The sequence below is a fragment of the Heliconius melpomene genome, chromosome 12, assembly GCF_056956725.1.
Source record: "Heliconius melpomene rosina isolate 202511_hmr_F chromosome 12, ASM5695672v1, whole genome shotgun sequence".
NCBI lineage: Eukaryota > Metazoa > Arthropoda > Insecta > Lepidoptera > Nymphalidae > Heliconius > Heliconius melpomene.
Genome location: NC_140400.1, coordinates 9,072,481 through 9,096,908, shown reverse-complemented (window position 1 = coordinate 9,096,908; position 24,428 = coordinate 9,072,481). Strand labels below are relative to the sequence as shown.

The window sequence follows — 24,428 nt, the reverse complement described above, 5'->3', positions numbered from 1 at the left end:
CAAAAAATATAAAATTAAATAAATGTGTATATTATCAGATCATTAAAATAATATCAAATAAATGCTATATATATGATGAAAATAATAAATATAATAAACCTAAATAATATTCAATATAATTACTTTTTTAACCGAATTGATCTACTTAAGAGTATATCATATAAATGTCATATTTTTTAAGTAGAATATTTTGCCTAAATATTTAAAAAAAACCGTCAAATAAATAATAATTAATGTCTTTGGCTTTCAATACATAATAACATAGCTATAAATGTCATAAGTATATAAAAAATATAATTGACCATAAACAATAAAATGGCGTCCGGTTTTTTGTGTGTGCGATAAAATTATTGTTTTCATGAATTCGTCAAGTGTATTAGTGTATCATCGTTTTTATATTATTTTCTGATAGCCAAGATAATTGTTTGGTTCAGTACTACTTTCTTCAGTTGGTTTCGTATTGCGTTAACTTCAGATTACGTGTGTGTTTTAGCAGCCTTTAGCGTCCCGTGCCGCCTTTTTCATTTACTTCATGAGTTTAATTTATAGCTTCTGGTGATAACATCCAATTGAAAGATCGAAATTAAATAAATGGAATCGTTTTACGATGTTACAAATAAGTTTTTGTATAGTTGTTTCGGCAATTTGATTGATGGGTGCGTTGTGCGTTAGTAGTTGTGAAAGTGTACGTACATGCTCATAATGGCAAAGCTGTCATGAGTAGTGTTTACTATTCGCATAGTAGATGTGTGTTAGTAAGTTAAAGTTTGATGTAGTTTATAGTATTCAGTGAAAATGTGTATGCCAACAAGCAATGTTTCGGGCTTTGGGTACTCTTGGGGGTTTACGAGCACCGCGGACCTTACAAAATGTGAAGTGGATCCTCCTAGTAGTTTAAGTTATACTTTAGGCAATACAGTAAGTTAAATTCTCTTTTTTGTAAACATAAACAATTTAAAAAAATATATATTTTCCTTATCATGATTTTTTATCAGAATAGCAAAACAAAGCAAAATATTATGTTATCAGGTGTCGCCAGAAACAACACTGACTGTTATGTCCAATAAGACACCACAAGTTCAAGAGAAAGTGGGTACAGTTGTGGCAGTGACAAATGCAGCGACTCAAGTAACAAGGGTTGTGACTACTGGTACTCCAGTGGCTGGTAGAAGAGCCATGTTTGTATTAAATGATCCCACTCATACTATAAACAGAGTGTCACAACAAAATCAAACTGCAACTATACAGAGTGAGTGTAAGGGTTCTCATTTTTATTATTATGTATTATTAATTTCTTTTTAATAGTAAAATATTAAATATTTAAGCATGAATATTATAATCATTTATTTATTTATTTGTAAACCAGTAATTATAAATTAATTACTGGTTTACAAATGATAATTAAAATATACAATTATAATTGAAACAATCTTATTTACAGCTGCAAATCTAGCGTCTAAGCCATTCATGACTCCAATAGGACCAATACAACTTACAGCTGAGGAATGTAATGAGATATTAATGAAACGAGCCCTCCAAGCTCAGGGCATAGCCACACCAGTAATAGATGCTTCACAATTAAATCATTCAATATTAAATGGTACAATAAAGACGTTAACTGAGGCGACCTCGCAACAATCACAAACAGAAACTATTCCAACAACAACAGTTCACCAACACCATTTATTACATGCTAAACAGGAGCCCGGCACAGCTAATAATTCACCTAAAGTAAGTATGCTTAATAGCACATTAAATATTAATATATTTAATCTGTTAAGTCAGATGCAGTGTTCAGTGATACAGTATGATTGTGAACACAACAGTTATAAGTTTATTTCTCATTTGGGGGTTTGTTTTAATAATTTCTAAAGTATGTAGTATAATATAACAATAATATATTTTTTATTTCCAGACAGTATATTCGCAAACTGAACTTATGAGCAATGCAGTGATGACAGTTGCTCCCCCAGTCAAAGAGAGACCATACTCATGCGACGAGTGTGGCAAATCATTTCTACTAAAACATCATTTGACAACACATGCTAGAGTACATACAGGTTGATATTCCCCCCTTTTATAGTTATTATTATATGGTATCCAAATTAGACACATTATGTATATAAATTATGTGCAAATGAGGTAAGAGTGATGTTGCCTTAAAGTTTTATCTAAATCAGTTCAGGAATTTTCATTTGAAAGTGGAATAAACATTTATTCACGCTAACATTCACATTTAACATATTGGTAGGAACACCTCTTACTTACAAAGGAAACATTTTGTTTGGTTGAATATGCAAAACTCAGAAACTATTAGGTATTATATATCAGACACAGGTAAATACTAGCATAGGATTAGGGTCATTGATAAATTACGTTACAATAAGGTTTATAGAAAGAGTTGGCTTATTTTGGAATTTTTGAAAACCTGACAATTCAAACACTACACTCCATGTCTAAAAATACTAATAGTGTATCTGTGTTAAGATAAAGGTGTAAAAATCGTGGAAACCAAAGATGTTATTATACATGTAACTTATCTTAGCAATTCAATTTTCAATAAAATGCAGTTTTTTTTATTGTTAATAATATTTTTATTTTTTTTTTATTTTTCATAGCATTAGCACATAGACAAATATATTCATTGAAACTATTTTCTGCCTTAAGGTGAAAGGCCCCACGTCTGCGCGCACTGCGGCAAGGCTTTCGCACGGAAACACTGTCTCAATACGCATCTGCTATTGCATTCGGCGGCGCGCCCATACAGGTGTCATGAGTGTAAAATGGCGTTCACGTTGAAACATCATCTAGTTACACATTCTAGAGTAAGTATACTGTAAGTATGTATTTAACAGTAATCAATGTTGGGAAAGAGCACCCAAACCATTACCTATAGTCAGACGTTACTTACACATGCTGAAGGAAATGAAATATTTTATATTCTTTCTGTGGTACGGAGGCAATACGCAGCGTTGTGTTCCGCCATGAATTCGTAAGTGGACAACGGAAATTTCTTATTGGGGATGGAGTACCTTAGCACTAGGGTCCCTCTGGATACTAAAGTGGAAGCTAAAAAAATATATAGAAATAATATATATTATAGTATAATTTGCATTACCAGGTCCACAGTAGAGACCGTCCGTTTGTCTGCGGCGAGTGTGGGCGCGGGTTTCCTCTGAAGAGACACCTGGTGACGCACAGCAAGTACCACGCGGGGGAACGGCCTTACGTCTGCACTGACTGTGGTGAAAGTTTTGCGCAAAAGGTATGGGTGTTATTATTTTTTTTGCCTTAAAACGATATCCCATACAAAACAGGGTAGGCAGAGAACCTAGTATTATAAGCATGACCCTCCTTAAAGTAAACAAATTAGGCAATATATATTTTACAAGAAGTTATTTTGAGAGGCTGAAACTATTGCCGCACTTTGTCTAACTAGATTTAGAAAGAAAACAAATATTGAAAATTACACACATGCATCTCTCAAATATTTTCCAAATTACCATAACAGTGTGGCATAATAATGTATTATTTCCTTTATTCCATTATATTATTTATATTCAAATATATATTGTTAACAGGAGCACCTAGTAATGCACAGTCGGTTCCATGGTTCGTTATCCCCGTTTGTGTGCCCCGACTGTGGTGTAGCCTTCGCTCGCAAGTTCCAGCTTGTCAACCACGGACGAGTGCACGGGCGAGTACCACACGCCTGTCCAGTGTGTGGCAAGGAGTTCTTACAAAAACGGACCCTTGTTGCTCATATGAAGTAAGTTATACTACGCCCAGAACATTTCTACATGCATTCAAAATACCCCGAGAATAGTACATTGTCTCCCACAACAACCTCACATTGTTCCAATAAGAACCTTGCAGTCCTACACTATACTAGAAAACAATCTCACTTTACTCCTAAAATGCCCCATAAATACACAGACTGCCTCTATCTACTCTCTCTATTACACTACAAAACACCTACATATTACTCCTACAATATTACATTATTCCCCAAAGTAACCTAACTTTGCTCCCAAAAATACTCTAATAACACTAACCTTCCTAAAACACCTCCATGTTGCTCCTAAAATACCACCACAATACTTCAACCCTTTCCCCGAAAACAATTCTAAATTGAATATTTCGAAAAGAAAAGAATTATCAAATTAGCTATACTTTTTGTATAGATAATTTGAATTATTAATTATGTTTCAAATAATATGACAACTTATATGAATACATGGTAGAGTAATGAAAACTGGACAAATTTAAGTGACAAATAGAAATGTTGAGTGCATAGTCTTATATGTCTAGTTCTAAGTAATGTCATAAATATGACTTTTTTTAAGTTTAAAATTAGTTAACAATAGATAATTAGATATGGACCATGGACCATAATTGGATACGACCATATATCCATACAAATATAATAGTAAAAATAATAACTATCCCTAAATGAAGTGCATGTTTGTTGCTTCCTCAATATGAAGGTATGACTACGCTATGTATTCATACATGCCATGTATTTATATATTTATTCTACTGAAATACATTTGTCCTGCTATATATATAAAAAAGGTATGAAATTGCATCGTAAGAATTTGGTTTTTCGAATGCTACAACTGGCAGAAACGTTTATATAAATTTTCAGAATTCACACAGGAGAAGGCGCGGTAGCATGTATAGAATGTGGAGACGCTTTTAAATGTAAATCTGATTTACAACAACACTGTAAAATGACAAGACACTGCTTAGCATCAATACAAACACAACAACAAACGCAACAGCAACAACAAGCGCAGCAACAGCAGCAACAAGCACAGCAGCAGGCCCAACAACAAGCTCAGCAGCAACAACAGGCACAGCAGCAACAGCAACAACAACAGCAGCAGCAACAGCAAACAACAGTTATAAAACAAGACGACTTTAAGCCACAAATTGTTCAAGTAAGTTTACTTACTTAGTTTAGGGAATTAAGTCTTTGGAGGATCATATAACAGGACTTTTTTATTTTCTTATTTGAAAATGCTTTTTGTGTCAACTTAAAAATAATATATAAAAATATTTTATTTATTCAAAATATTCTTATTTATTTTTTTTTAGTTTCTGTATATTTAACCCTTTTTTTATTTAATAGGTAATTGGTGCAGACGGTCAAATAATAACAGAGAAAAGTACACCTGGTTATGTTTGTCCAGAGTGTGGGTCGTGTTTCAATACAAAGGTATGCTTGTGTAAACTGAACTTACTTTTTGTTGACCCCAAGTTTGACTTAGTAGTCAGAGCACTAGAACGATTTAAAGAGGCGCGGTTTCAAATATAATATGTTTTTAATATTGACGATATCAACGAAGGCCTTCAGAATAGTTTGCTCTTTCAATTTCTCTTTGTTGTCCTTGTAAATGATTAGATTGGTTTTGATATATTTTCTATATAAATGAAATATTTTAGTCACAAATTATTATAATTTTGCCTGATTAGGTTACACAACATCACAGTCACAAAAAACATATTTTTATGTATAGGCAACTCTGTCATAAAAAAATATTTATTAAGTTAATCATTTGCTGTCCGCTAGGAGGCGCTGTCGCTGCATGTGCGGCTGCACGCGGGCGACCGCACGTGCGTGACGGACCTGTGCGCGCTGACGGCCGCGCTGCAGCCCGGCCTTGTGGCCGCCGCGCAGCACCACGCCGCGCAGCACAGTACGTATTCAATGTTAGGGCTCCGTGCCCTTAGAGGATCACTTTGTGGTCCGTTTGTTAGATGGAGATATCGAACTGAAAATAATATCAAGTATTCAGGTCTACGGTCCTTTGAAGCACATAAAAATCAAAGTCCATGCAATCAAAGCTTCTAAGTCAATGCAATCAAAGAGACAGGCATTTATGCATCGTTTTTGCTACATTTGTATGAATTTCGACGCTTAATTATAACCTATTGGATACTTCCTGTGGACTTATTATTATTATTTATAGGTATTTCATAAAAAAAAATTGGATACTTATGTTTGTAGTTCATTTTATAAAATATGTGCAGTTTCGCACTTGATCGGTTTTTATGCCCGATCAACAATCTACTCGCGCTTCCTACAATCTCTCGGCATGAATCTTGACGAGTAGAGGCTGCAAAGTTACTACCCATCCACACTCAATTAATTCAATTGGCCTCTATGTCAATACAAGAATGTGATGGATTCCCTCACTTCACCGCTTCCACTCAAAAAACCTACACAAATGGAAGTGTGTAAAACAATATGATTAATTTCCTAATATATTTTTGTCTGTTCAGATCAACCAATACAAATCATCTCGTCCAATCCCAACAATGTAGTTCACACACAAGTAATAGCAACGGTAAGTGTATTGTTTTACTACGTTATTAAACATTAAATGGGGCTAATTTGTTGCAAAAATTACGTATTTCGGCTTTTTCAAATATTGTGCAGAAGACACAATCACAGTTTGTAAATAAATATTTCTGCAATGAAATAAAAAACTGCAATTACGTCATTATTGCATCGCATAATATACGTTACACTATAATCAAATCTAGGAAAGAAAATCATTCTTATAAGAAATTGTAAGTATATTTTTCAAAAAAAAATGTAACACGTTTAGTAATATTTTATTGTTAATTTTACTCGCCATAAATAATATTTTTTCTTACTATATACACTAAGTTGTATTTCATAAATATTTACCAAATATTAATCTTAAATTTTTTAAGACTAATATTTGGTAAATATAATAATTTATATTTAAGAAATTGAATATCATTTTACAGAATTCTCATCATATAACGCCTCGACCTAAGCTGCATTTCTGCGTGGAGTGCGGGAAAGGTTTCGCAGCGAAACATGGACTTTTAGCGCATCATAGAAGGTATTTATTTTGAGCAATGAAATATAAACTCAATCAATAAACTCAATATATTGAAATGGTGACAAATAATGACAACCATGGTAATTTATCAAAGTAAACAATTGTATTATAACCTCGGATTATCAGAGTAAGATATCATGTAAATATTGATATAAGATATTAGGCCGTTGTGGCGCCGTGGCACAGCGTCTGACTAAACTAAATGCAACATTGTTTGATGCACGCTTAAAGGAATGTTAATTATTGTGATTTCCTCGGTCTGTTAACAAGAAAAACTGCCAACTCGCAAAAAATTAGGCTGAAAGTGGGGACGGAGTGTCTTGGTTGGGTGGGTGGTTCTGTGGTGGTGTAATGGTTCTAGGTTCAAATTACTTCCACATGTTGTATTGTGTTCCGCAATATCTTGAAGTCGTAAATTGGAAAATTTATTGGAGCTATATATTTTAATTTCTTCTAGGCATCCTGACGGTAGTTGTACTTTAAGAACGCATGTGTGTGATCAGTGTGGCAAGGCGTTCTTCCAGAAGAACCATCTGATGCTTCATCAAAGACAGCATATGGACTTGCCGTCTAGAAATGTATGTTGAAATTGTTTTATTTGTGATTTTGTTAAGAAATAGAAATTGCAATCTTAACATAAAAGTCAACGAAATTCTTTTATATTAAATAGTACTAATCCGTAACACACTTTCAGTCGCAAACACAAGTACAACAACAAGTAACACAGCAAGCGCAGCAACAAGCTGCTCAGCAAGCAGCACAACAAGTCGCCCAACAAGTTCAGCAACAGGTGCAGCAGCAGCAGCAGCAACAACAACAGCAGCAACAACATCAGCAGCAAGTGCAACATCAAAATTTAGAACTGGAACAGGATCATCAACCCACGCATATACAAGTTGTAAGATACTTTTTTCATTTACAACTTTATCTCCAATTTGCTAATATTTTTTTATTCTTTCTTTTTCTTGATAGGAAATATAATAATTAATTCGACTCCTCTCTCACATAATAGAAAACTGTACCGCTAGGCCATGACGTCCTCGTTTACATAGCAGATTTATAAGACTTCTATTATGCTGTTGCTATGGTCATTGGGCTTAAACACATCAATTCGTATTCTAACTGTAAACGCGGCGGTTGTAGGTTCGATTCCCACTCAGGGTAATGAGTTCTTCATCCTGGTAAGAAGATAAGACGCAGTAGAGTACCGTTATTCAACACGAAAGTGTTTACGTACCCTGCTTTATGGACACAGCGTGAAGCTAAAAAATAAATAAAATATAATGAATGAAATATATGAATCATGTCAATTATCTCCCCACAGGTAACAAACAGATCGGGCCAAGTGATCGGCAATCAAATAGTAGTGGGAGTAGGCGGCCGCCGAACGCTCCTCGGGTCGCCTCTGCACATCGTCACACGGGATAAACCCTTACAAACGCAAATTGGACATAAGAGACACGCGTGAGTAGTTTGTTTAGTTGTATTGTTTTTATTACTATCAGGATACAGTACAGCTGTAATTGTAATATTTGTTCAGTCTGAACACACTAAACAAGTTTCGGTTCTTTCTAGTAAAGACTTTAAGATTTAATAAATTGACCTTTTATTTTGTTATGCTTTTATAATGTTCTAATTGTATTGTGTTGTATTGTAATTTGTAATAACAATATTATGAAAGGTTAACTGAATATGTACGTTTTGAGGTAATTCGTACAGAATTTAGAGGTACATATATGAATAAGATAGTAAGTAACCAGATTACTAATTTAACCAATGTTAGTCTATTTTATGTATATGCTATATAAAAATGTATGTATTTTTTTTTTCATAATTCCTAGTGGCGACGTCAAAGAAGTGGGCGGGCTTGTGCTGTCAACAGGGCGAGGGACGGGGCTCATCAAATACGAAATATCGATACCGCCGCCCACATCTGTAGTGCAAGTACAGCAGCTCGACTGAAACTGAATGTCGATTCGTTCACGAATATGAGATAAAAATGACAATCGATTATTTTTATTGTAAATATTAGTGTAGCTGCCGTTTTCGAATAATGATACGAGTTATTATTTAATGCTTACGTGAAAACAGTAGTTTTTTTAGTGAGAGATAGAGACAGCTATTTGTTTATGTTATTCAGATTTCACTATTGTCATTTTAATCTCATTTCTTTTAGAAAACATCAAACGGTCCAATATGCAGCCAAGTATATTCTAAGCCTAAATAGAATCAACAATAGAGCTTTACATAATAGCCTTACACTACAGCCTTAATTTGTGTTGTATAAAATGTATCGCAACAGTTAGCCTCTTAACCAAATTTGTAACTGTTCTCTATAGTTTAGTTGTCTTAAACAATCAAAATGCTTTTTGGTTAAATTATGTGAATTTTAACTTTATTTGGTAATTAAGTATAGAAATAATTTAGTTTTTTATTATTATGCTTCAGTTTATTAAGACAATCAAACTGCAAATTTGGTTAATAGATTTGAACTGTCGCAATAATAAAAGACTACTTATCAAAGGCAATAATCACGTGTAATAAAAACGTGTGTTTGGAAAATGCTCTAAAATTTAGAGTATACAAGCGAGTGTTGTGTAAAAAGACAAACGTATTGTAGTTTGGTGTATAGAATACTATAAGGCATAGGTGACTAGTTGTAATCTATTGTACATATCAAATTTTTGTAACTCCGATTTTATTTGTAAATGAATATATATAATAAATCATTCATGAATTCAGTCGTCCGTTCGCATTTAAGTTTTTATTTTTATTTTAATACATTAAATGAAATTAAATGAAGTCGTTTCGAATAAGTAGTTCTGTAATATGGCAGGTTACGGAATCGGCAGTGCAATCAAAATTCAGGATTTTTTTTTAATTATAGATCTGATTTTATTTATGTAACGCCCATTGTGGCATGTTTCCCTATATTTCATTATGTTGTTATTTGACAAGTATTAGGAGTTATTTTTTTAAATTTTAATCATTTATTGTTTTGTATTTGAAATAAAAAATAATATAAAAGATGATAAATGAAATATTTGATATATTTTTTATTTTTCTCATAATGCTTGTCAAATGTATAAATAGATACTGTTTTGTGTATTAAAAGTTTTATTCTGAATTTATTTGTGTCTAGTCTGTGATAGGGAATCAACTAACTTCAAGTCTGAATATATAACGAATGTTGATCACTAGCTCACCGGAGTTTGTTAGAATGACCATATTTTAAAACAAAACTTATACTGTTAATCAAAAGCTTATTTTTATATTAAATTCTCAATGCACTGTTTTTACTTAATTATTTTATAATTGGATGTATTGTCAAGATTTACATTTTATATATAAATGAAAATTTTATAAAAAATTAAAATTGAAAAAAGAAATAAAATATGTCAATTAATTGATATTATTAATATGAAACAATAAAAGTAGGCTTAATGAGTTCCGGATCGACTCATTTTTTTAAACTGCATATGTTTACCAAAGAATTTGAAAATATATTACATGTTTTAAAATAACATTCGGTGACTAGTATTAACAACTTAGTGCTTCCGCGTTACTCCATGTTTGCTTCACAGTAATACCGTTGCTTAGAATACACAGAATACGAGGTTAATTTCGTAAACTGTTATATAAATTTAATTCTGTTGGATCTTACAAGTTGTTTGCCATTTACTTACGTGTACATATATAGTGGATACCTATAATTTTTTATATTAAATGAAAATATACATACTATAGTCGGTACAGCGTCTTATTTACCACCCCGATGCTACTTTTTCATTAATAAATTTATATTTTGTGCTCTTACTCTACCTTAAAGGAACTGGTCACTTCAATTCAGTAATTTAATTGTTTTAATAAAAAAAAGTACAAATTATATGTAAAATATATTTCTAATCAATAAATTTTTAAAGTGTGATATAACATTATATGTAAAAATCATTTTTATAATAATTTCTGCAAAAGTGACAATCATAATCGGTTATAAACATTTCAATTACCAAAATCCCTTTTTTGGCTGTTGTGTGTTAACCAAAACTGATGAATTATTATTAAAAAATGACTAGTTATCGTTTTATACAGTCTTTTAAATTTTAATATACATACCAAATAAAAAAAGTTGAATAGTCAATATATATCTAGCAACACTGGCAACCAAACGTCAAATGCGCAAGTGAGATAAAATAGTTCCTGTCTAAAATAGAGACGGAGACGAAAAATCGTCACGAAAACAAGTTCGTTCAGCGAGTTTCCCTTTCGCCAGCCGAGCGACTGTTTTTGACGCAGCAGCGCAAAATATAGTGCGCAGGCAGTGCAACGATTACAACGTTTGCTGGCCACTGAGAAGTGATGTAAATAATACATAAAACTATCAGAATTGTAAACAAAGACTTTCCTGTACTTATAACAAACACTGTATGCCCAAACGAACGTGTCGTGAAAGTTAAATAGCTAACAGTGAAAAACGACACAAGTGACAATCCCTTATAAACAATAATAAAATGAATCCGTGATTTGTCGACTGTAACGAGACTGTTGAGACTATAGTTTTTCAGAATAAAATATCTCAAGACACCCCGTCTATTGGATGAACAGAAAGGCAAGTATGCCCTTTGTTAGGTCGATTAAATCATTTTCTGGATTCGCAATCATATAAATTTTCCTGTTTTCATATTTCATCTATCATTAGATTAAAACGCAATAGTATATTACGAAACGTATGCGTCATAGGTAATAATAATAAATGCATTATGGTTAGACGATTAGAAAAGAAGCCAATTTTACTTATTTCTAGAATTTAAACTGATATCTAAACAATACCAGGATTAAAAGCATTATGTGGACGAGTCCTTTATTCTCTTTGTTATTAGATCAGCTGTTCCTTGCATGGAGACGGAGTGGGGATGAACTGGTGTAACCAGTCGCGCACGTAGCTACCTATTATATACCTAATACCTATTTACTACGTACATATATACAGACTGTTCGTTCCTTTATGTATTGCGAAGTGCATTCGAAATCCGTCGTTTCGAAAGAATATTGGCGGGCACGAACCTTTGGTATTAAACACGAGTTTGTTATTTAAAACTGATAACGACTAATATGAAACCAGTCTTAAAACACTTAAATGTTAAAACAGTAGTGTAGGTCAGTTCTAAATATTATTATTTCAATTGTTTTACTCTAAAATGCTGTTTAACGTTTTAACTGCCAGCGTTAAATGGTTTTAAATTTAGAATTATTTGAAAAAAACATGTACCTAATTAATATTCATTATAAATTATACTTAAGTATATGTGTTAAAATTCATTATTTATTAATATATGTTGGTAAACAAAAATTAATTTTAATAACAAAGTGAAAATGTGACCGATAGCGAGCCACATTTACATTTTTCTTTAAAAAAAACTCGTTCGTTTTTGCAAACCCGTCCGAATTAGTTGAAGCTTTGTTTTAAAGCCAATTAAAATTAATTTTAGATATACTAATTAAAATTAATTTTAATATAACAATTTCTGTAACATAGTATTTTTCGTTTAATAAAGAATTTTACGTATATACTTGTGTACATTATACAAATATCACTAAAAATATATTTTAAAACGTATTCAAAAGCTTCTTTACAAATTATTACTACCCATTACTAAGACTAGAAAATAGAAATAAGCTCGTACAGTACGCTCAAAGAATTGTGACAGCTTTAAAGTTATCTGTAAATGGTGCATATTAAATTTTAAGATGTTTCTTACTTTTGATTATTTAGTTCCCGAGCCCGAGTGACCAATGCGCAAAGGTTTAAAAAGCTTACGGCTGTAAACATACGGCCACAACTCGTTGACCGTACTGTACGTATTTGTACACTTCAAATTCTAATCTCGTCATATGGGAAGCGTCTTAGCTATGCGTTGCACCTGGACGGCTTCAACACATAATGCGATACTCAATCATGACGTAAGAGCTAAAACTATTATATCAACTTCCTTTATAAGTGCCATTTGGAATTTATTGGTAATGGTTGGGATTTATGCCATTTGCGAATGTTATAAAACCTATAGGTAAATCAACATTTACAAGTTATTTATTGCTTAGAATAACTGATTGTTAAAAGTTATAGATTTTAAATATAAACATTTACTTCTAAAAATAAGTACGTCACGTGCAGTGGCCGTTGTCAAATACATCTAAACTGCGTCACGAGTTGCACTGGCGTATATTAATGTTTTTTCGATATTTATACATAATATAAAAAAGGCGTATTTATTTGGACAATAAAAGTAAATTTTATTTTATTAAAATGTAATAATATTTCAATGTACATATAACAAGAAAATCAATTTTCGTACTTAATCAAGGCAAATAAGGCTTATTTGACACCGTCGTGGAGCAGATATCGCAGAAGCGGCGCGCGACTGTAAGTGCGTCGGTTGTGGATTCGATTCGGAGAGTGAAAACACGCTCAACACGCAATTCCTCAAGAATTCAACGGATATGGGGAACGGAACTGTCCTAATAGAGAATGGGGTGTATTAACACTAGTTTCCCAGATGCTCTTTGCCTATCCTGCTGCGGGATACAGCGTGAAGCTTTCTCTCTCATGAAACCTATATACCTACTGAATTTATAAAACACTATAAGCATTAAATAGTCATTCGTTTACTATATCTATTACTATTACATTAGATAGTAAAACAAAAAGTAAACTCACGTACGCTACTGCACTGATGTTGTATAAACTATGGAGTACCTAATCCTTTATGAATAAGCACTGCTCGGAAGCCGCAGACAACGCATCTACGGGTTCCTAAGCTTCTAATGTGGAAATACATATTATATGAAATAGCAACACGCTCTTTGAAATACCGTGTTTTTAATCAATGTTGATTAGAGTACCGTGGGTGTTGTAGAAATATAACACTGAATGATGGTTACAACCAAGTCTACAGGTTCATATTGGAATTGTTTAGATATTTAAAATTGGTATAGTCGAGTCAGAGATATAATATGAGATACTTGATCGTACAGTTTAAATACTTTAGTAAAAGATAGAATATTCTTTATTGTATACAAAAGTTACAAATAACACAAATTAATTAAAATATACGTTTGTAAGATGTAGGCAAATTCGATGTTATTGCTTCAAGCAATCCCTCCTGGTAAATGAAAGAGTAAATTTAACATAAGTAATGGGAATAACGTGATATTTATTTTTATATTATAATAAGGAAAATATCGAGAGATTTATCACTAAATTCTCTGTGCTAAAACTGCGGTAATGTAAAAAAAATATGTGTGCGAGTGTTAGGTACACCCACCGTAATCCTAACCAACTCCTAACACAATTAAATAGTTTCATAAAAAAATTATAACAATTTAAAAAATAAATACATATTTTAAAATGTAAAAATACATAAAATGTTTTTACGCGCTTAAGCAGAGGTGCAGACAAAATATAAAACAGAGCTGTTAAATAAATTTGTTGAAATGTAAACAATTGAAAATATCGGGTGACGTGTGATAACGACCTTTAAGTTGTTTCATGGCGTATGTTATAGGTACTCACACCACAATATTTATTTAATTAGGTAAAATTAATCTCTACTAATTTTATAAGCTCAAAATGTTGTTTTATTGATCGCACTCATCTCAGGTACTACTATGAAATTGTTACGCCAAGTTTTCGCCTCCAAAAAGTTAATAAATCTTTTATGGGTCTGAGTATACGTGTATATAATAAAATTCCGCATTGTATTCTATGTTTGCCACTTCCAAAATTTAAAGTATGTATTTGTAAAAAAAGTTCTAACAAGTAAAGCTTATTACACTGTTCAAGAATATTTAGAGGATAAACATGTATGTAATTAATGTCTATTGAATGTAACGCAGGATAACTACCAGAAAATGTAATAAATTGTACCATTGTCTTTATTAAAAGGCAACTGTTGAGTTTCTTACCGGCTCTTCTCAACAGAACTGCCTTTCTAACCGGTGGTAGCTTTTTGCTTATATGTTCATTCGACGATTCAAAAGTGCTTATAACAGTCTATTTGAATAAAGAATATTTTGAATTTGAATTTATACAAATACACATCAATTGTTTCGAAGTAACCCTGTATCGTATAAAAAATATTATTTCGATCGTTAGAAAATCGAAGAAACTGTATCGTATAAAAAATATTATTTCGATCGTTAAGATAGATATAAGTATTGAACTAGTTTGGTAACTGGTATCGTGCAGAAGGTAAAAACCTTAACTCTTTAATCTTTTTTAATAAAAAATCGGTTTAGTTTTGCCATTCGTCACGGCCATACCTATAAGGAAGATGACTATGAAAAAACAAACTGCCTACTAAAACTATAATTATAATTTTGAAGGAAACCCTCGCACAGCTTCGTCCGCTTGAACAATACGTATATTTTTATATTATTTATGTGTAGGGAAAATTGTGTTATACACTTAATAAATATTAATTTAAAACTTTTGTCATTTTTCTTGATTTTTCTATTAAATAAAAATTATTGTGTCTATTAGAAAAATATTCAGATATTTCATAGACATTAGTTATTACATATCTTAGGTAGGAGATAGATCGGGATACGGGGCTTCCTTCCTTCCTGCGGATAAAAAGTAGCTTGTATTTTACATTATAACCCCCCTCATCTTTCAGTTAAAGGTTTTATTCAATCAATATCTGTCTAGCAATATTTAAATCTGTCATAAGATGTACAAAGAGAAAGACAAAATTAAAAAATCATGAATTTCATATGCTATTATTTTATTTTAAAACAATGTAGGGTACATTTTTTTTACAATAATTTTATTCTATGTACAGACAAGTATGTAAATATTTAAAATGGTCGTCAACAGCCATTTTAAAGATAACTATATAAAATGATTAAATACTGTAAAATCAACGTCGCGCTTTCTACCAGAGTGAGGAAACAAAAATAATTTAAATATAATTAATTCTCTCGAATGGTAATCGAACCCGATATTATCCCACAACGACCACGACCATTTTAACAGATTTTTTACGTCGCCTTTATTTAAATCTTACAAGAAAATATGAAAATAGTTTAATTAAATCAAATCACTTCACAGTAGATCGCGGTTAACTTAGCAAAAAAAAACTAACAGTTATTTTTACCGAAGAATAGATATAATGCGGTTAGTCATACCCCATACCTTAACAAAACCACCTATAAATTAACTCGTTCGCAATGCTCACCGCGAATGTGCTGCGGTTTCCTTTGAGTCACCGGTTCGAGCACGCACTACAGTACGGTCGATGAGAAGTGGCTCCTCAAGTTGCTTTCTGAACTTTTGCGGCTTATTCACTTTGGAAAAAAAGTAAGCCAAACCGTAAAATCAAATCTGCGCAGCTGTGTAAAGCTAGTTTTAGGACCACGACTCGTTGACCGTATTATACTCAGCTCTCAAGTATCAGATTACATACATTTGAACAATAGAACAAGATTAGAACAATAATCTTTGTTTAGAAAGCGGTGCGACGAACTTTACAGTTAAAGGCGACACCTTCTAGAATGTTTCATATTAATTACTTTTACAGATCGTTAGACGGCGGCGGGTCTTCAAACTTTGCAATCTAGGTATTACGAGGGCAGTTCGAGTGCAAATGTCGTTAAAGTTTCTATTTTTTTTATTTTTTCTGGATTATTTTATGTATATATTTATATTATCTATCTATATATATAAAATCGAAAGGTCACTCACTCATCACGAAATCTCAGAAACTACATGTGCTAGGAATCTGAAATTTTGCATAGGAGTTACTTATAGGACGTAGGTGCTCGCTAAGACGGGAATTTGCAATATTCGATTTCTAAGGGGTTGTTTTTGGGGTCGAAAGTTTGTATGAAACTTCGTTACTACAAATGCTAGAAGTCTCATATTTTGCATAGACGTCACTAGGACGTAGTCATGGAGACAGAAATTAATAATAACATAGTTCACGCGGGTGAAACCGCGAGCGGGCCGCTAGTGTAATATAAATTAAGTAATTTGATTATGATCTTGAATTCATTTAATTTTTACGCCATTTTTTTTAATTATTACAGCTTAAGTTAATTAAATTGGTTTTTCTTTATGTTGTAGTTTATAGTAGTATTATATAATCATATATAAAGTTTTATTTAAATGAAATAGTAATTAAGAAGTCGTAAAAACTTTACAAAATGTTTAATTTAATAACTCGTGTATTAAATTTATATATAAATAAATTCATTAAAATATATTCAATGCGGCTTAAAAGGTACGCTCTTAAGAGTAATTTTAACTAAAAATATCTAGAGGACTTGATAGTGTAAAATGTTTGAGAATTTTTAAATTCTACAGAACTTGGTGGAGCTACAATTTTAGGAATTCAGACCAAATGAATTAAAAATACTTTTTACTTGCTCAGAATTTAAATATTTAGAGGCCCTCGTGGCGTAGTGGCACAACGTCGGGCTGTAAATGTGACGTTTTGAGTTCGATTCGACTGGGGGAATGAACTTTTTAAATTTCCTGGCTACAGTGTCGAGATAAAGCGCAGCGGCGTCAAATATGTTAATTTTCATTTTACATAAGTAGAAAACCATAATCTTTTTCTTTTCATGCATGATGAGTTATTCAAGTTTTCGGAGTCATTGGACACGTATTCATTTTTATCTTAAAATGTTATTTTTTTTCACAATATCTCTGTCCGAGACGAACCTTTGTCAGCTTTGAAATATAAAATAGCGAGTATAAAATATTTGAAATATAAAATATTTACGTAGTACAAGACGTTGATGTATATCATATTTAATGGATAAGATACATTTTACTTTATATACCTTTGATACACTTTTATTATTTTCATCTTCATATGTCCTTTGTTAACTTATTTAACGTACCTAATGTTATTCTATTTTCAATTTTCTTAAAGCAACGTACTTGTTGCATTATTCTAGTATTGTAATTTTATTACTTTAAAAAAATAAGAAGTAGCTATTATTCTGGCAAAATTCTAAGTATTCCCATGGGACTGTCTGCCATGTTTTTATTTTGCTTTAAATGGTGTTGAAGTGAACAATTTAATGAAATAAATAAAATATACATATCTCTATTATAATAGAAAATAATTATAAATATCACAACCATCAAATATGTTAATGTAATTTAAATATGGTGCAACTAGGTAACTTCAGGCCCCTGAAAGTTTTATGAAATTTTTTTTATGAAGGAATAAGAGATATTTGATCTTCTTCTATCACTTCATTCAATCTCGACTTACGCAAAATTCAAATATCAGAGAACGGCGTTGACGTCGTTATTTATAAAAAGTATCCAATTATATGTAGGTATTCAATAAACGTCTTCTTTTTATTGTTGCTTAATATTCTGTCTATTTTTAGAGAAATTCAATAAGTATTCTTTAGTGTTATTCAAATGTATTTCGTCCATATTTTAAATAGTGACTTGAAAAAAAATATTATGAATTTTGAAATTTATTATGAGGTCGTCGTAGCGCAGAGGTGTTTATTAATATTTTCATTTCTTCGTTCTGGCATCAAGGCAAAAGCCCGGCGTTGAGAAACACGCAATGACTCGAAAAATTCGGTGGAAAGTGGTGAATGAAGTGTCTTAACATTGAGTTCCCTCTGCCTACCCTGCTGTGTGCGGGATAGGTACAGCATGAAGCTGATTTAATTATTTTTTTTTTTATTTTTTTTTTCCCTAGCTTACATCATCCCATTGTTGGGCAAAGGCCTCTCTCCACTTCTTCCATTCCGGTCTATTTAGTGCTATTGAGCACCAGTCAGGCCTATAATGGTCCAGCTCGTTTAATTTAATGCTGATTTAATTTTGATTTAAAAAAATCATACAATATTAAAAGAATTTGTAAACAAAAATGTTGAAATAAGATTGAAGTATATTTATAAGATAGTGTTTACTATAATACCTAGCTATGCACATAATCGAAACGCCTGGTTGATTTTACATACATACGTTGAAAGTAGGACATCTATCTAATATATTAGCTTCCTCTTGCAACACAGTTCCTAGCTTGATTACGAGTACGAGGTGTTATTTTACTGGTAATAAAAGTAAACATCGTAGATCGGCGTGGGTGTGGGTGTGAGTGCTGGTGGGTAGTGGGTAGTGGATACTTCCAACAGATGTCAGATGTTTCGTAACGTCATTAATTCTCGTGGACGTTAACGTAGTTCGAGTATCTGCAAGATTGTCGCCTGTTGAGATTTAAATTGATACCATTGTCAATTTACCTTTAAATTATTTGTGTCATTAATTGTTGTACCCTATTGTTGCGCAATTAGGAAGTATGTAGCTTGTTTTGGGTTCAATTCCTGCTGGGATAAGTGTTGATATTTTTTTTAATATTTTAGTTTTTCCTGGTTAACGGCGGCGTTAGGTTTTACCGTCGGACTTTCTTTACCTTGTCTCGCATCGTAACACCTACAGGAGATGTACAAAACTGTATGAAAAGATTAATGTAAATAGGTTTAAAATAAACATTAATATTATTAATACAGAATAAATTGTAGTCGAATAATATATACAAAAAACAGTTTGCAGAACGCAAAATATAAGGAATAACAGAAAAACGTAGTAGAGTTTGCAGTTCAATTTGCTTATTACATCGGAATTGGCCAATGTTTGTGGCCGTGACCATCTCTACTAACATCGCATACGCTATGTAGAACTAGATCGATCTGGAAAGAATCAATGTTACTTTTTTTTTACATATGGTTGCAGCGTGAAGCTTTATGTTAATACATATTAGGGAATCCTGGTCATTAGAACAAGATGGTAACTGTATGTTATAAATAAAATGGCCAAATTTATATTTTGCCACGAGTTAACCTATTATATTAAAATATAAACAGCTTCACGCTGTGCCTATACCAGGCATAGCAGGGTCGGCAGAGAAAACCTGGGATCAAAGTCACAATATCCCATTAAGACACTTCCGTTACCCTCTCCCCGCTGTATTTTGTAGGCATTGCGTGTGCCTCCATACTAGAGCGAAGAAATCAAAATATTATATATTTAATTTCCTTAAATATGAATATTGTCTAAAATATAAATAGGACATAATTAATCATTTAATTATGCAAAATGGAAAGATAAATCTTTTGATATTGTATCACTAATATTGCCATATATGAGTAATGACTTCACTGACGTAGGTACCTATCGCACGATTCAATTCGCAAATGTGCTGTTTCATGACATTTTATGGCGTTATTTATGGATATTCTACGGTATCTAACCCAGAGCTTTACCGTAAAAGAGATTAATGTGTTTTTATGTAATGATCGTTTGAAATAATTTACTTAGTCAATTTATAAAATAATCAATACTCCCTCGTAAAGACAACAAAGGTATAACTACAAGTCCTTTTACTCTTCTTAAAGTAAAAATACCCAATGTAAAAATTCAAAATGGGTGCTTTTCCTAAATTTTCATAATATTTTTCAATAGAAACTATACTACGGTACCGCTGGTTTTATTTTCAAGAAATAAATTCTATTAAGCAGACGTCTAGCGTCCATATTTCAAATACAATGACTACCTGGTGTTAGTAACAAACATATTTTTTTAAAAATACCTCGCAAAAACTACCCAATGCCAGCTTACGGCTAGTTCCATTCGTTTTACTTAAATAAAGCTGCACAATGAGTTGCGTAATCTTTGAATCGTTCACCTGCTGTTTTTATAGCAACCATTGTTCCTTTAATGTATGTTTTGCTGTACAGAACTTCTGGTTGCGACTTGCACATTATTGGAATATGTTTTTATTGTAATGTATGCTTTGAACAATAATAGTATTTTATGTTGATTGAATTTATTAAAAGTTATACATACATACATACATAGCTTCACGCCTTATCCTTAGCGGGGTAGTCAGAGAGAACGGAGCGCCAAACGCTACGGTCTCTACAAACCTCTTTCGCCTCGTCCACTGTCATCGACCTCTTCATACATGTCCTCCAAGGGATCCTCACGCTTTTTATGTAACCTTCCTCTAGTATCTTTGATACTGTGTTTTCGAAGGTCAACCGAGGTCTACCTCTCTTACCGCTCACTTTTCCATCATAGATTTGCAGTAAAGTATGTTTATAGCAAAAGTTAGAAGCAAACTTTTTAATTTGTGCATAAATTTACCATTTAAGGAAATGCTGGAAAAGTAAAACAAATCGTTTCATATTTTTATCGTTTGTTTCATAATTTTTCACATGTAGAAAATTTAACAACCGCTAAATATTTGAGAATGACAGGGTACTAGCAAGGATGTCACACGAATAGAATCTAAGAATGAAGAACGTGTTCAGGTGGTTAGGGCACGTCCTGAGAATGAGTGGCGAAAAAAGGGGAAAAAATATGTGGACCCCGCAGAAGGCATGTACAAAGAGACTGATGATAATGGACGAGGGGAAAGTAGGATGCAGAGACCTCAGCATTTGGTGTTTCGCTTATGCTGACACCCCAGAGATAAAGCGTGCTCCTTAACATGCAAATTGCAATAGATGCAAGTATTTGTCTAGGTTATAGTTATGGTACACTATTTAATAACAACAAGCCTGGATACTTTTGGCGTAGATCTAGAGGTAGGTAGAGGCCCTAAAAGTCTTAGCCACAGATATTTTTTCCAAATTTTGATGTATTGAGTTATTTATTTGTATTTAAAATAAAGTGTATTTTTATTTCTTTCTCTTAAAATATCGAAATTTTAATCAAGACGCAAGTGTATGTTTTGTTTACGTTTAAAAATACATCTTGGATTCATATTCTTATTCATCTCTCGGTATTCCGGCGCAATTTGACCGCATTCTTCGTACGGTAGATATTCATTTTGTGCGTCATTTGAGTGTACCACATTTCTTTAATTTAATGGAAAATAACGATATTTATGATTTATAAATAAACGAAAGTCAAAATGTCTGTGTTTATCAAAGCTGTTTTCAAAGTTTGCGTTTTTATACTACGGTGGGATTTAGGGAATGATTTTTAAGAAAAAAATTGGCATTAAGAATAGGTCGAAGAATGAGCGAATTTTTTAACATCACGCTGGACCAAGCAAATAACATGTTAGGTATAGGGAACTTGGGAACCTAATGTTATAGAGACTTTGGAAAGAATCATAGCCAGGCTTTGCCTCGCTACCAGAGCGAGGAAATGAAAATATTAAATATATAGTAATTTCCTCGACTGCAAATCGAACTCATCCGATCGCCTTTACAGGCGCATCCTTGAGTCCCTGCGCCACGACTGGCCTAAATATATTATATAGATGTTATATACAGATATAAATAGTTTCATATCTATATATTATCTTCTATATATAAAATCTATACTTAATTATTAATTAGATTTTTATTTAAAAAAAATATTCTAGCATCTCTAAGTTAGATTAATAAAATTTAATTTCATACATTAAATATAAGTCTTTACTGTTTCTTTTTAGTTCGCTCTACAATCTTGCAAGTTTTATAGTTTAAAACCTCGAGATTTAATTAAAACCAGACTATTACATCAATCAAGTACTTAAGTGCATGCTGTTGATTATTACAAAGTAAATAGAGCGCATACAACATGAGAATATTGAATTTATTATTACTTTTAGTGCAGTAGAGTTGATTACCATATCTAAAAAGCGTCGTTTTATTATATATCTAGAATTCATCTCTATTTTCGTTTCAATTAATTATTTATTTTAATCTTTGTATTATAAAAATGGTTTCTAAGATTGTAAAACTAACTTCCGAATTAATAAATGGATTTTTATTTTTCCCTGATACACTAGTTGAAGAAAACATATTGAAAATCTATAAAAAAAGCTTAACAGGCGTCTCTTGAATAACTATAAAAAAAATAACACACAGTTTCTCGTGTTTCCCGCATAGCAGGGTAGGCAGAGAGAACCTAGTGGTTAGACTTCGTCCCCCACTGTGAATCAGAAGCTGGTACAATAAAATAAATTCTTTAAAATTTAATAAAAATTTAATATTAATCTAAGCACTTTAGAGATTGACGCACTCGAGTTCTTAGTATTTGGGTAACAATTAAACTTATGATAAGAAGCACTATGTATCTAACAAGTCGCGATATACTCGTTTGATGCTATGACTTAAACAATGACGGAATTATTTAATGATCTTGAACTAAATGGAAATTTACTTCAAGTACCGTCATTTACAGAACTTTTATAAAATATAATATATACTAACTAGTAAGTAACAAGATGAACACTGTGGAAAGTAACTAGATATAAAAACTAAGCAAAGTTTAATAAAACTATTGTATTATATAAAATAAGTAATGTGAAATAAGTAACTTTATCGTGAAGTGGAATATAAAAAATACAGTCAGCTGTTAGAGCAACAACCTCATAACTTAAGGTTAACGTCAACCTTCTAGGTACCCATATAAACTTCACCTGCGTACTAATTATTCCATTCACAAAACGTCGGTGAACCGAGTCAATGTCCCCATCGATAGAATGTAGATCCATATACTGTAAGGAACAAGACAGGACTGGGTATATTGAATAGTTATATCACTCCGATTTCCGCTTTCTGGTTGAATTCGAGTCAGCTCGTAGACTGACTGAGTTCAACGCCGTGTGTTGTGTTGAAAAAAATGAAATTATTACTCTATGAAATTATTATTAGGTACTGAGTGGGTATCGAGAAAGAAATTTCTTCAGTTTCGATATACTCTTAACATACTTCCGAGTGGAATTTAAATCTACGATCATCGTATATTCGGATTTGTCCAAAAAAAGCTATTTAACTATTAAGTACTGCTAATGCTAAGACTATTTCCATGTCACGCGATAACGGTTACTCGCGACACTCTCAACTTTATAAGTTTTTTTTTCAAAAGTGATTCTTAATGTTACCTCTATTTCAGGTAGCCATTATTAAGCTTAGAAGCTAATTTACCTGTGAAACGTGTGAGTAACTTTTTCTATTCCATTATAATGGAATACTTAGATAATTATCTAGACTTCTTAACGTTTTCTTTTTAAATAAAAACATGTTTTTGTTTTCAACGAAAATTTTGTTGATGTATGTTTACCGTAGATCGTCATTTTAAAAGTATGACCTTAAAGAGACAAGTGAAGGCTAGACCTGTAAGTAGATTTGCCTCCACAGTCTGGGCTCCTGTCTCTACCTTATATACGAAATTCCAATAATTCTTTTTGGATCAAGTTTAAGTCAATCGATGATAGTTCTAGACAGGCAAAATTACCGCTCCAACCAAACTGCCGTGAAAGACGGAATTTTCCTTGAAAAATGGTTGAATTGAATGGACGTTTCATTTCATGTTTACGGGCTTATAGGTAAAATTACGAAATGTTGACGAAAGGCGTAGTTTCACATCGCTCTGTTATTACAGACCGTTAAGATCAAAGAAACGAAAATATAAGATGAACTATATAAAAATATCTAAAATTAGAATGTGCAGACATGAAACTTGCTAACTAGCACTTAAGATTGCCCTCGCTAGAATAAAAATCGCTCAAA

The 24,428-nt window shown here is 32.2% G+C and overlaps 2 protein-coding genes across 4 annotated transcripts in view; both read left to right on the top strand.

The window, feature by feature from the left end:
• Window positions 1-292: 292 nt before the first annotated feature.
• Window positions 293-10,632, top strand: LOC146533780 (uncharacterized). 2 transcript variants are annotated; one of them, XM_085194253.1, is made up of 16 exons: window positions 293-918; window positions 1,030-1,249; window positions 1,442-1,731; window positions 1,916-2,060; window positions 2,668-2,825; window positions 3,122-3,265; window positions 3,582-3,769; window positions 4,649-4,943; window positions 5,135-5,221; window positions 5,576-5,702; window positions 6,289-6,353; window positions 6,784-6,881; window positions 7,339-7,459; window positions 7,576-7,779; window positions 8,206-8,345; window positions 8,723-10,632. In XM_085194253.1, exons 1-16 carry the CDS (start codon window positions 796-798, stop codon window positions 8,841-8,843), a joined length of 2,526 nt encoding a protein of 841 aa, XP_085050379.1. In that variant the 5' UTR covers window positions 293-795; the 3' UTR covers window positions 8,844-10,632. The 2 variants fall into 2 exon arrangements, with proteins under 2 accessions (XP_085050379.1, XP_085050378.1); XM_085194252.1 differs by having other exon boundaries at window positions 1,030-1,255.
• Window positions 10,633-11,084: 452 nt separating this feature from the next.
• Ypel (Yippee-like) overlaps window positions 11,085-24,428 on the top strand; it is an 81,222-nt gene continuing 67,878 nt past the window's right edge. For both annotated transcript variants that reach the window (XM_085195158.1, XM_085195154.1), the window contains exon 1: window positions 11,085-11,490. The gene's annotated coding sequence lies outside the window, so the exon portion shown is untranslated. The remainder of the gene's footprint in view (window positions 11,491-24,428) is intronic.

Bases quoted from the DNA above. Each gene is read 5' to 3' on its own strand.
- LOC146533780 (XM_085194252.1), top strand. From the start codon at position 796: ATGTGTATGCCAACAAGCAATGTTTCGGGCTTTGGGTACTCTTGGGGG. The intron at 4,944-5,134 runs GTAAGTTTACTT...TTTATTTAATAG, and splicing joins TTAAGCCACAAATTGTTCAA to GTAATTGGTGCAGACGGTCA. The intron at 5,222-5,575 runs GTATGCTTGTGT...GCTGTCCGCTAG, and splicing joins GGTCGTGTTTCAATACAAAG to GAGGCGCTGTCGCTGCATGT.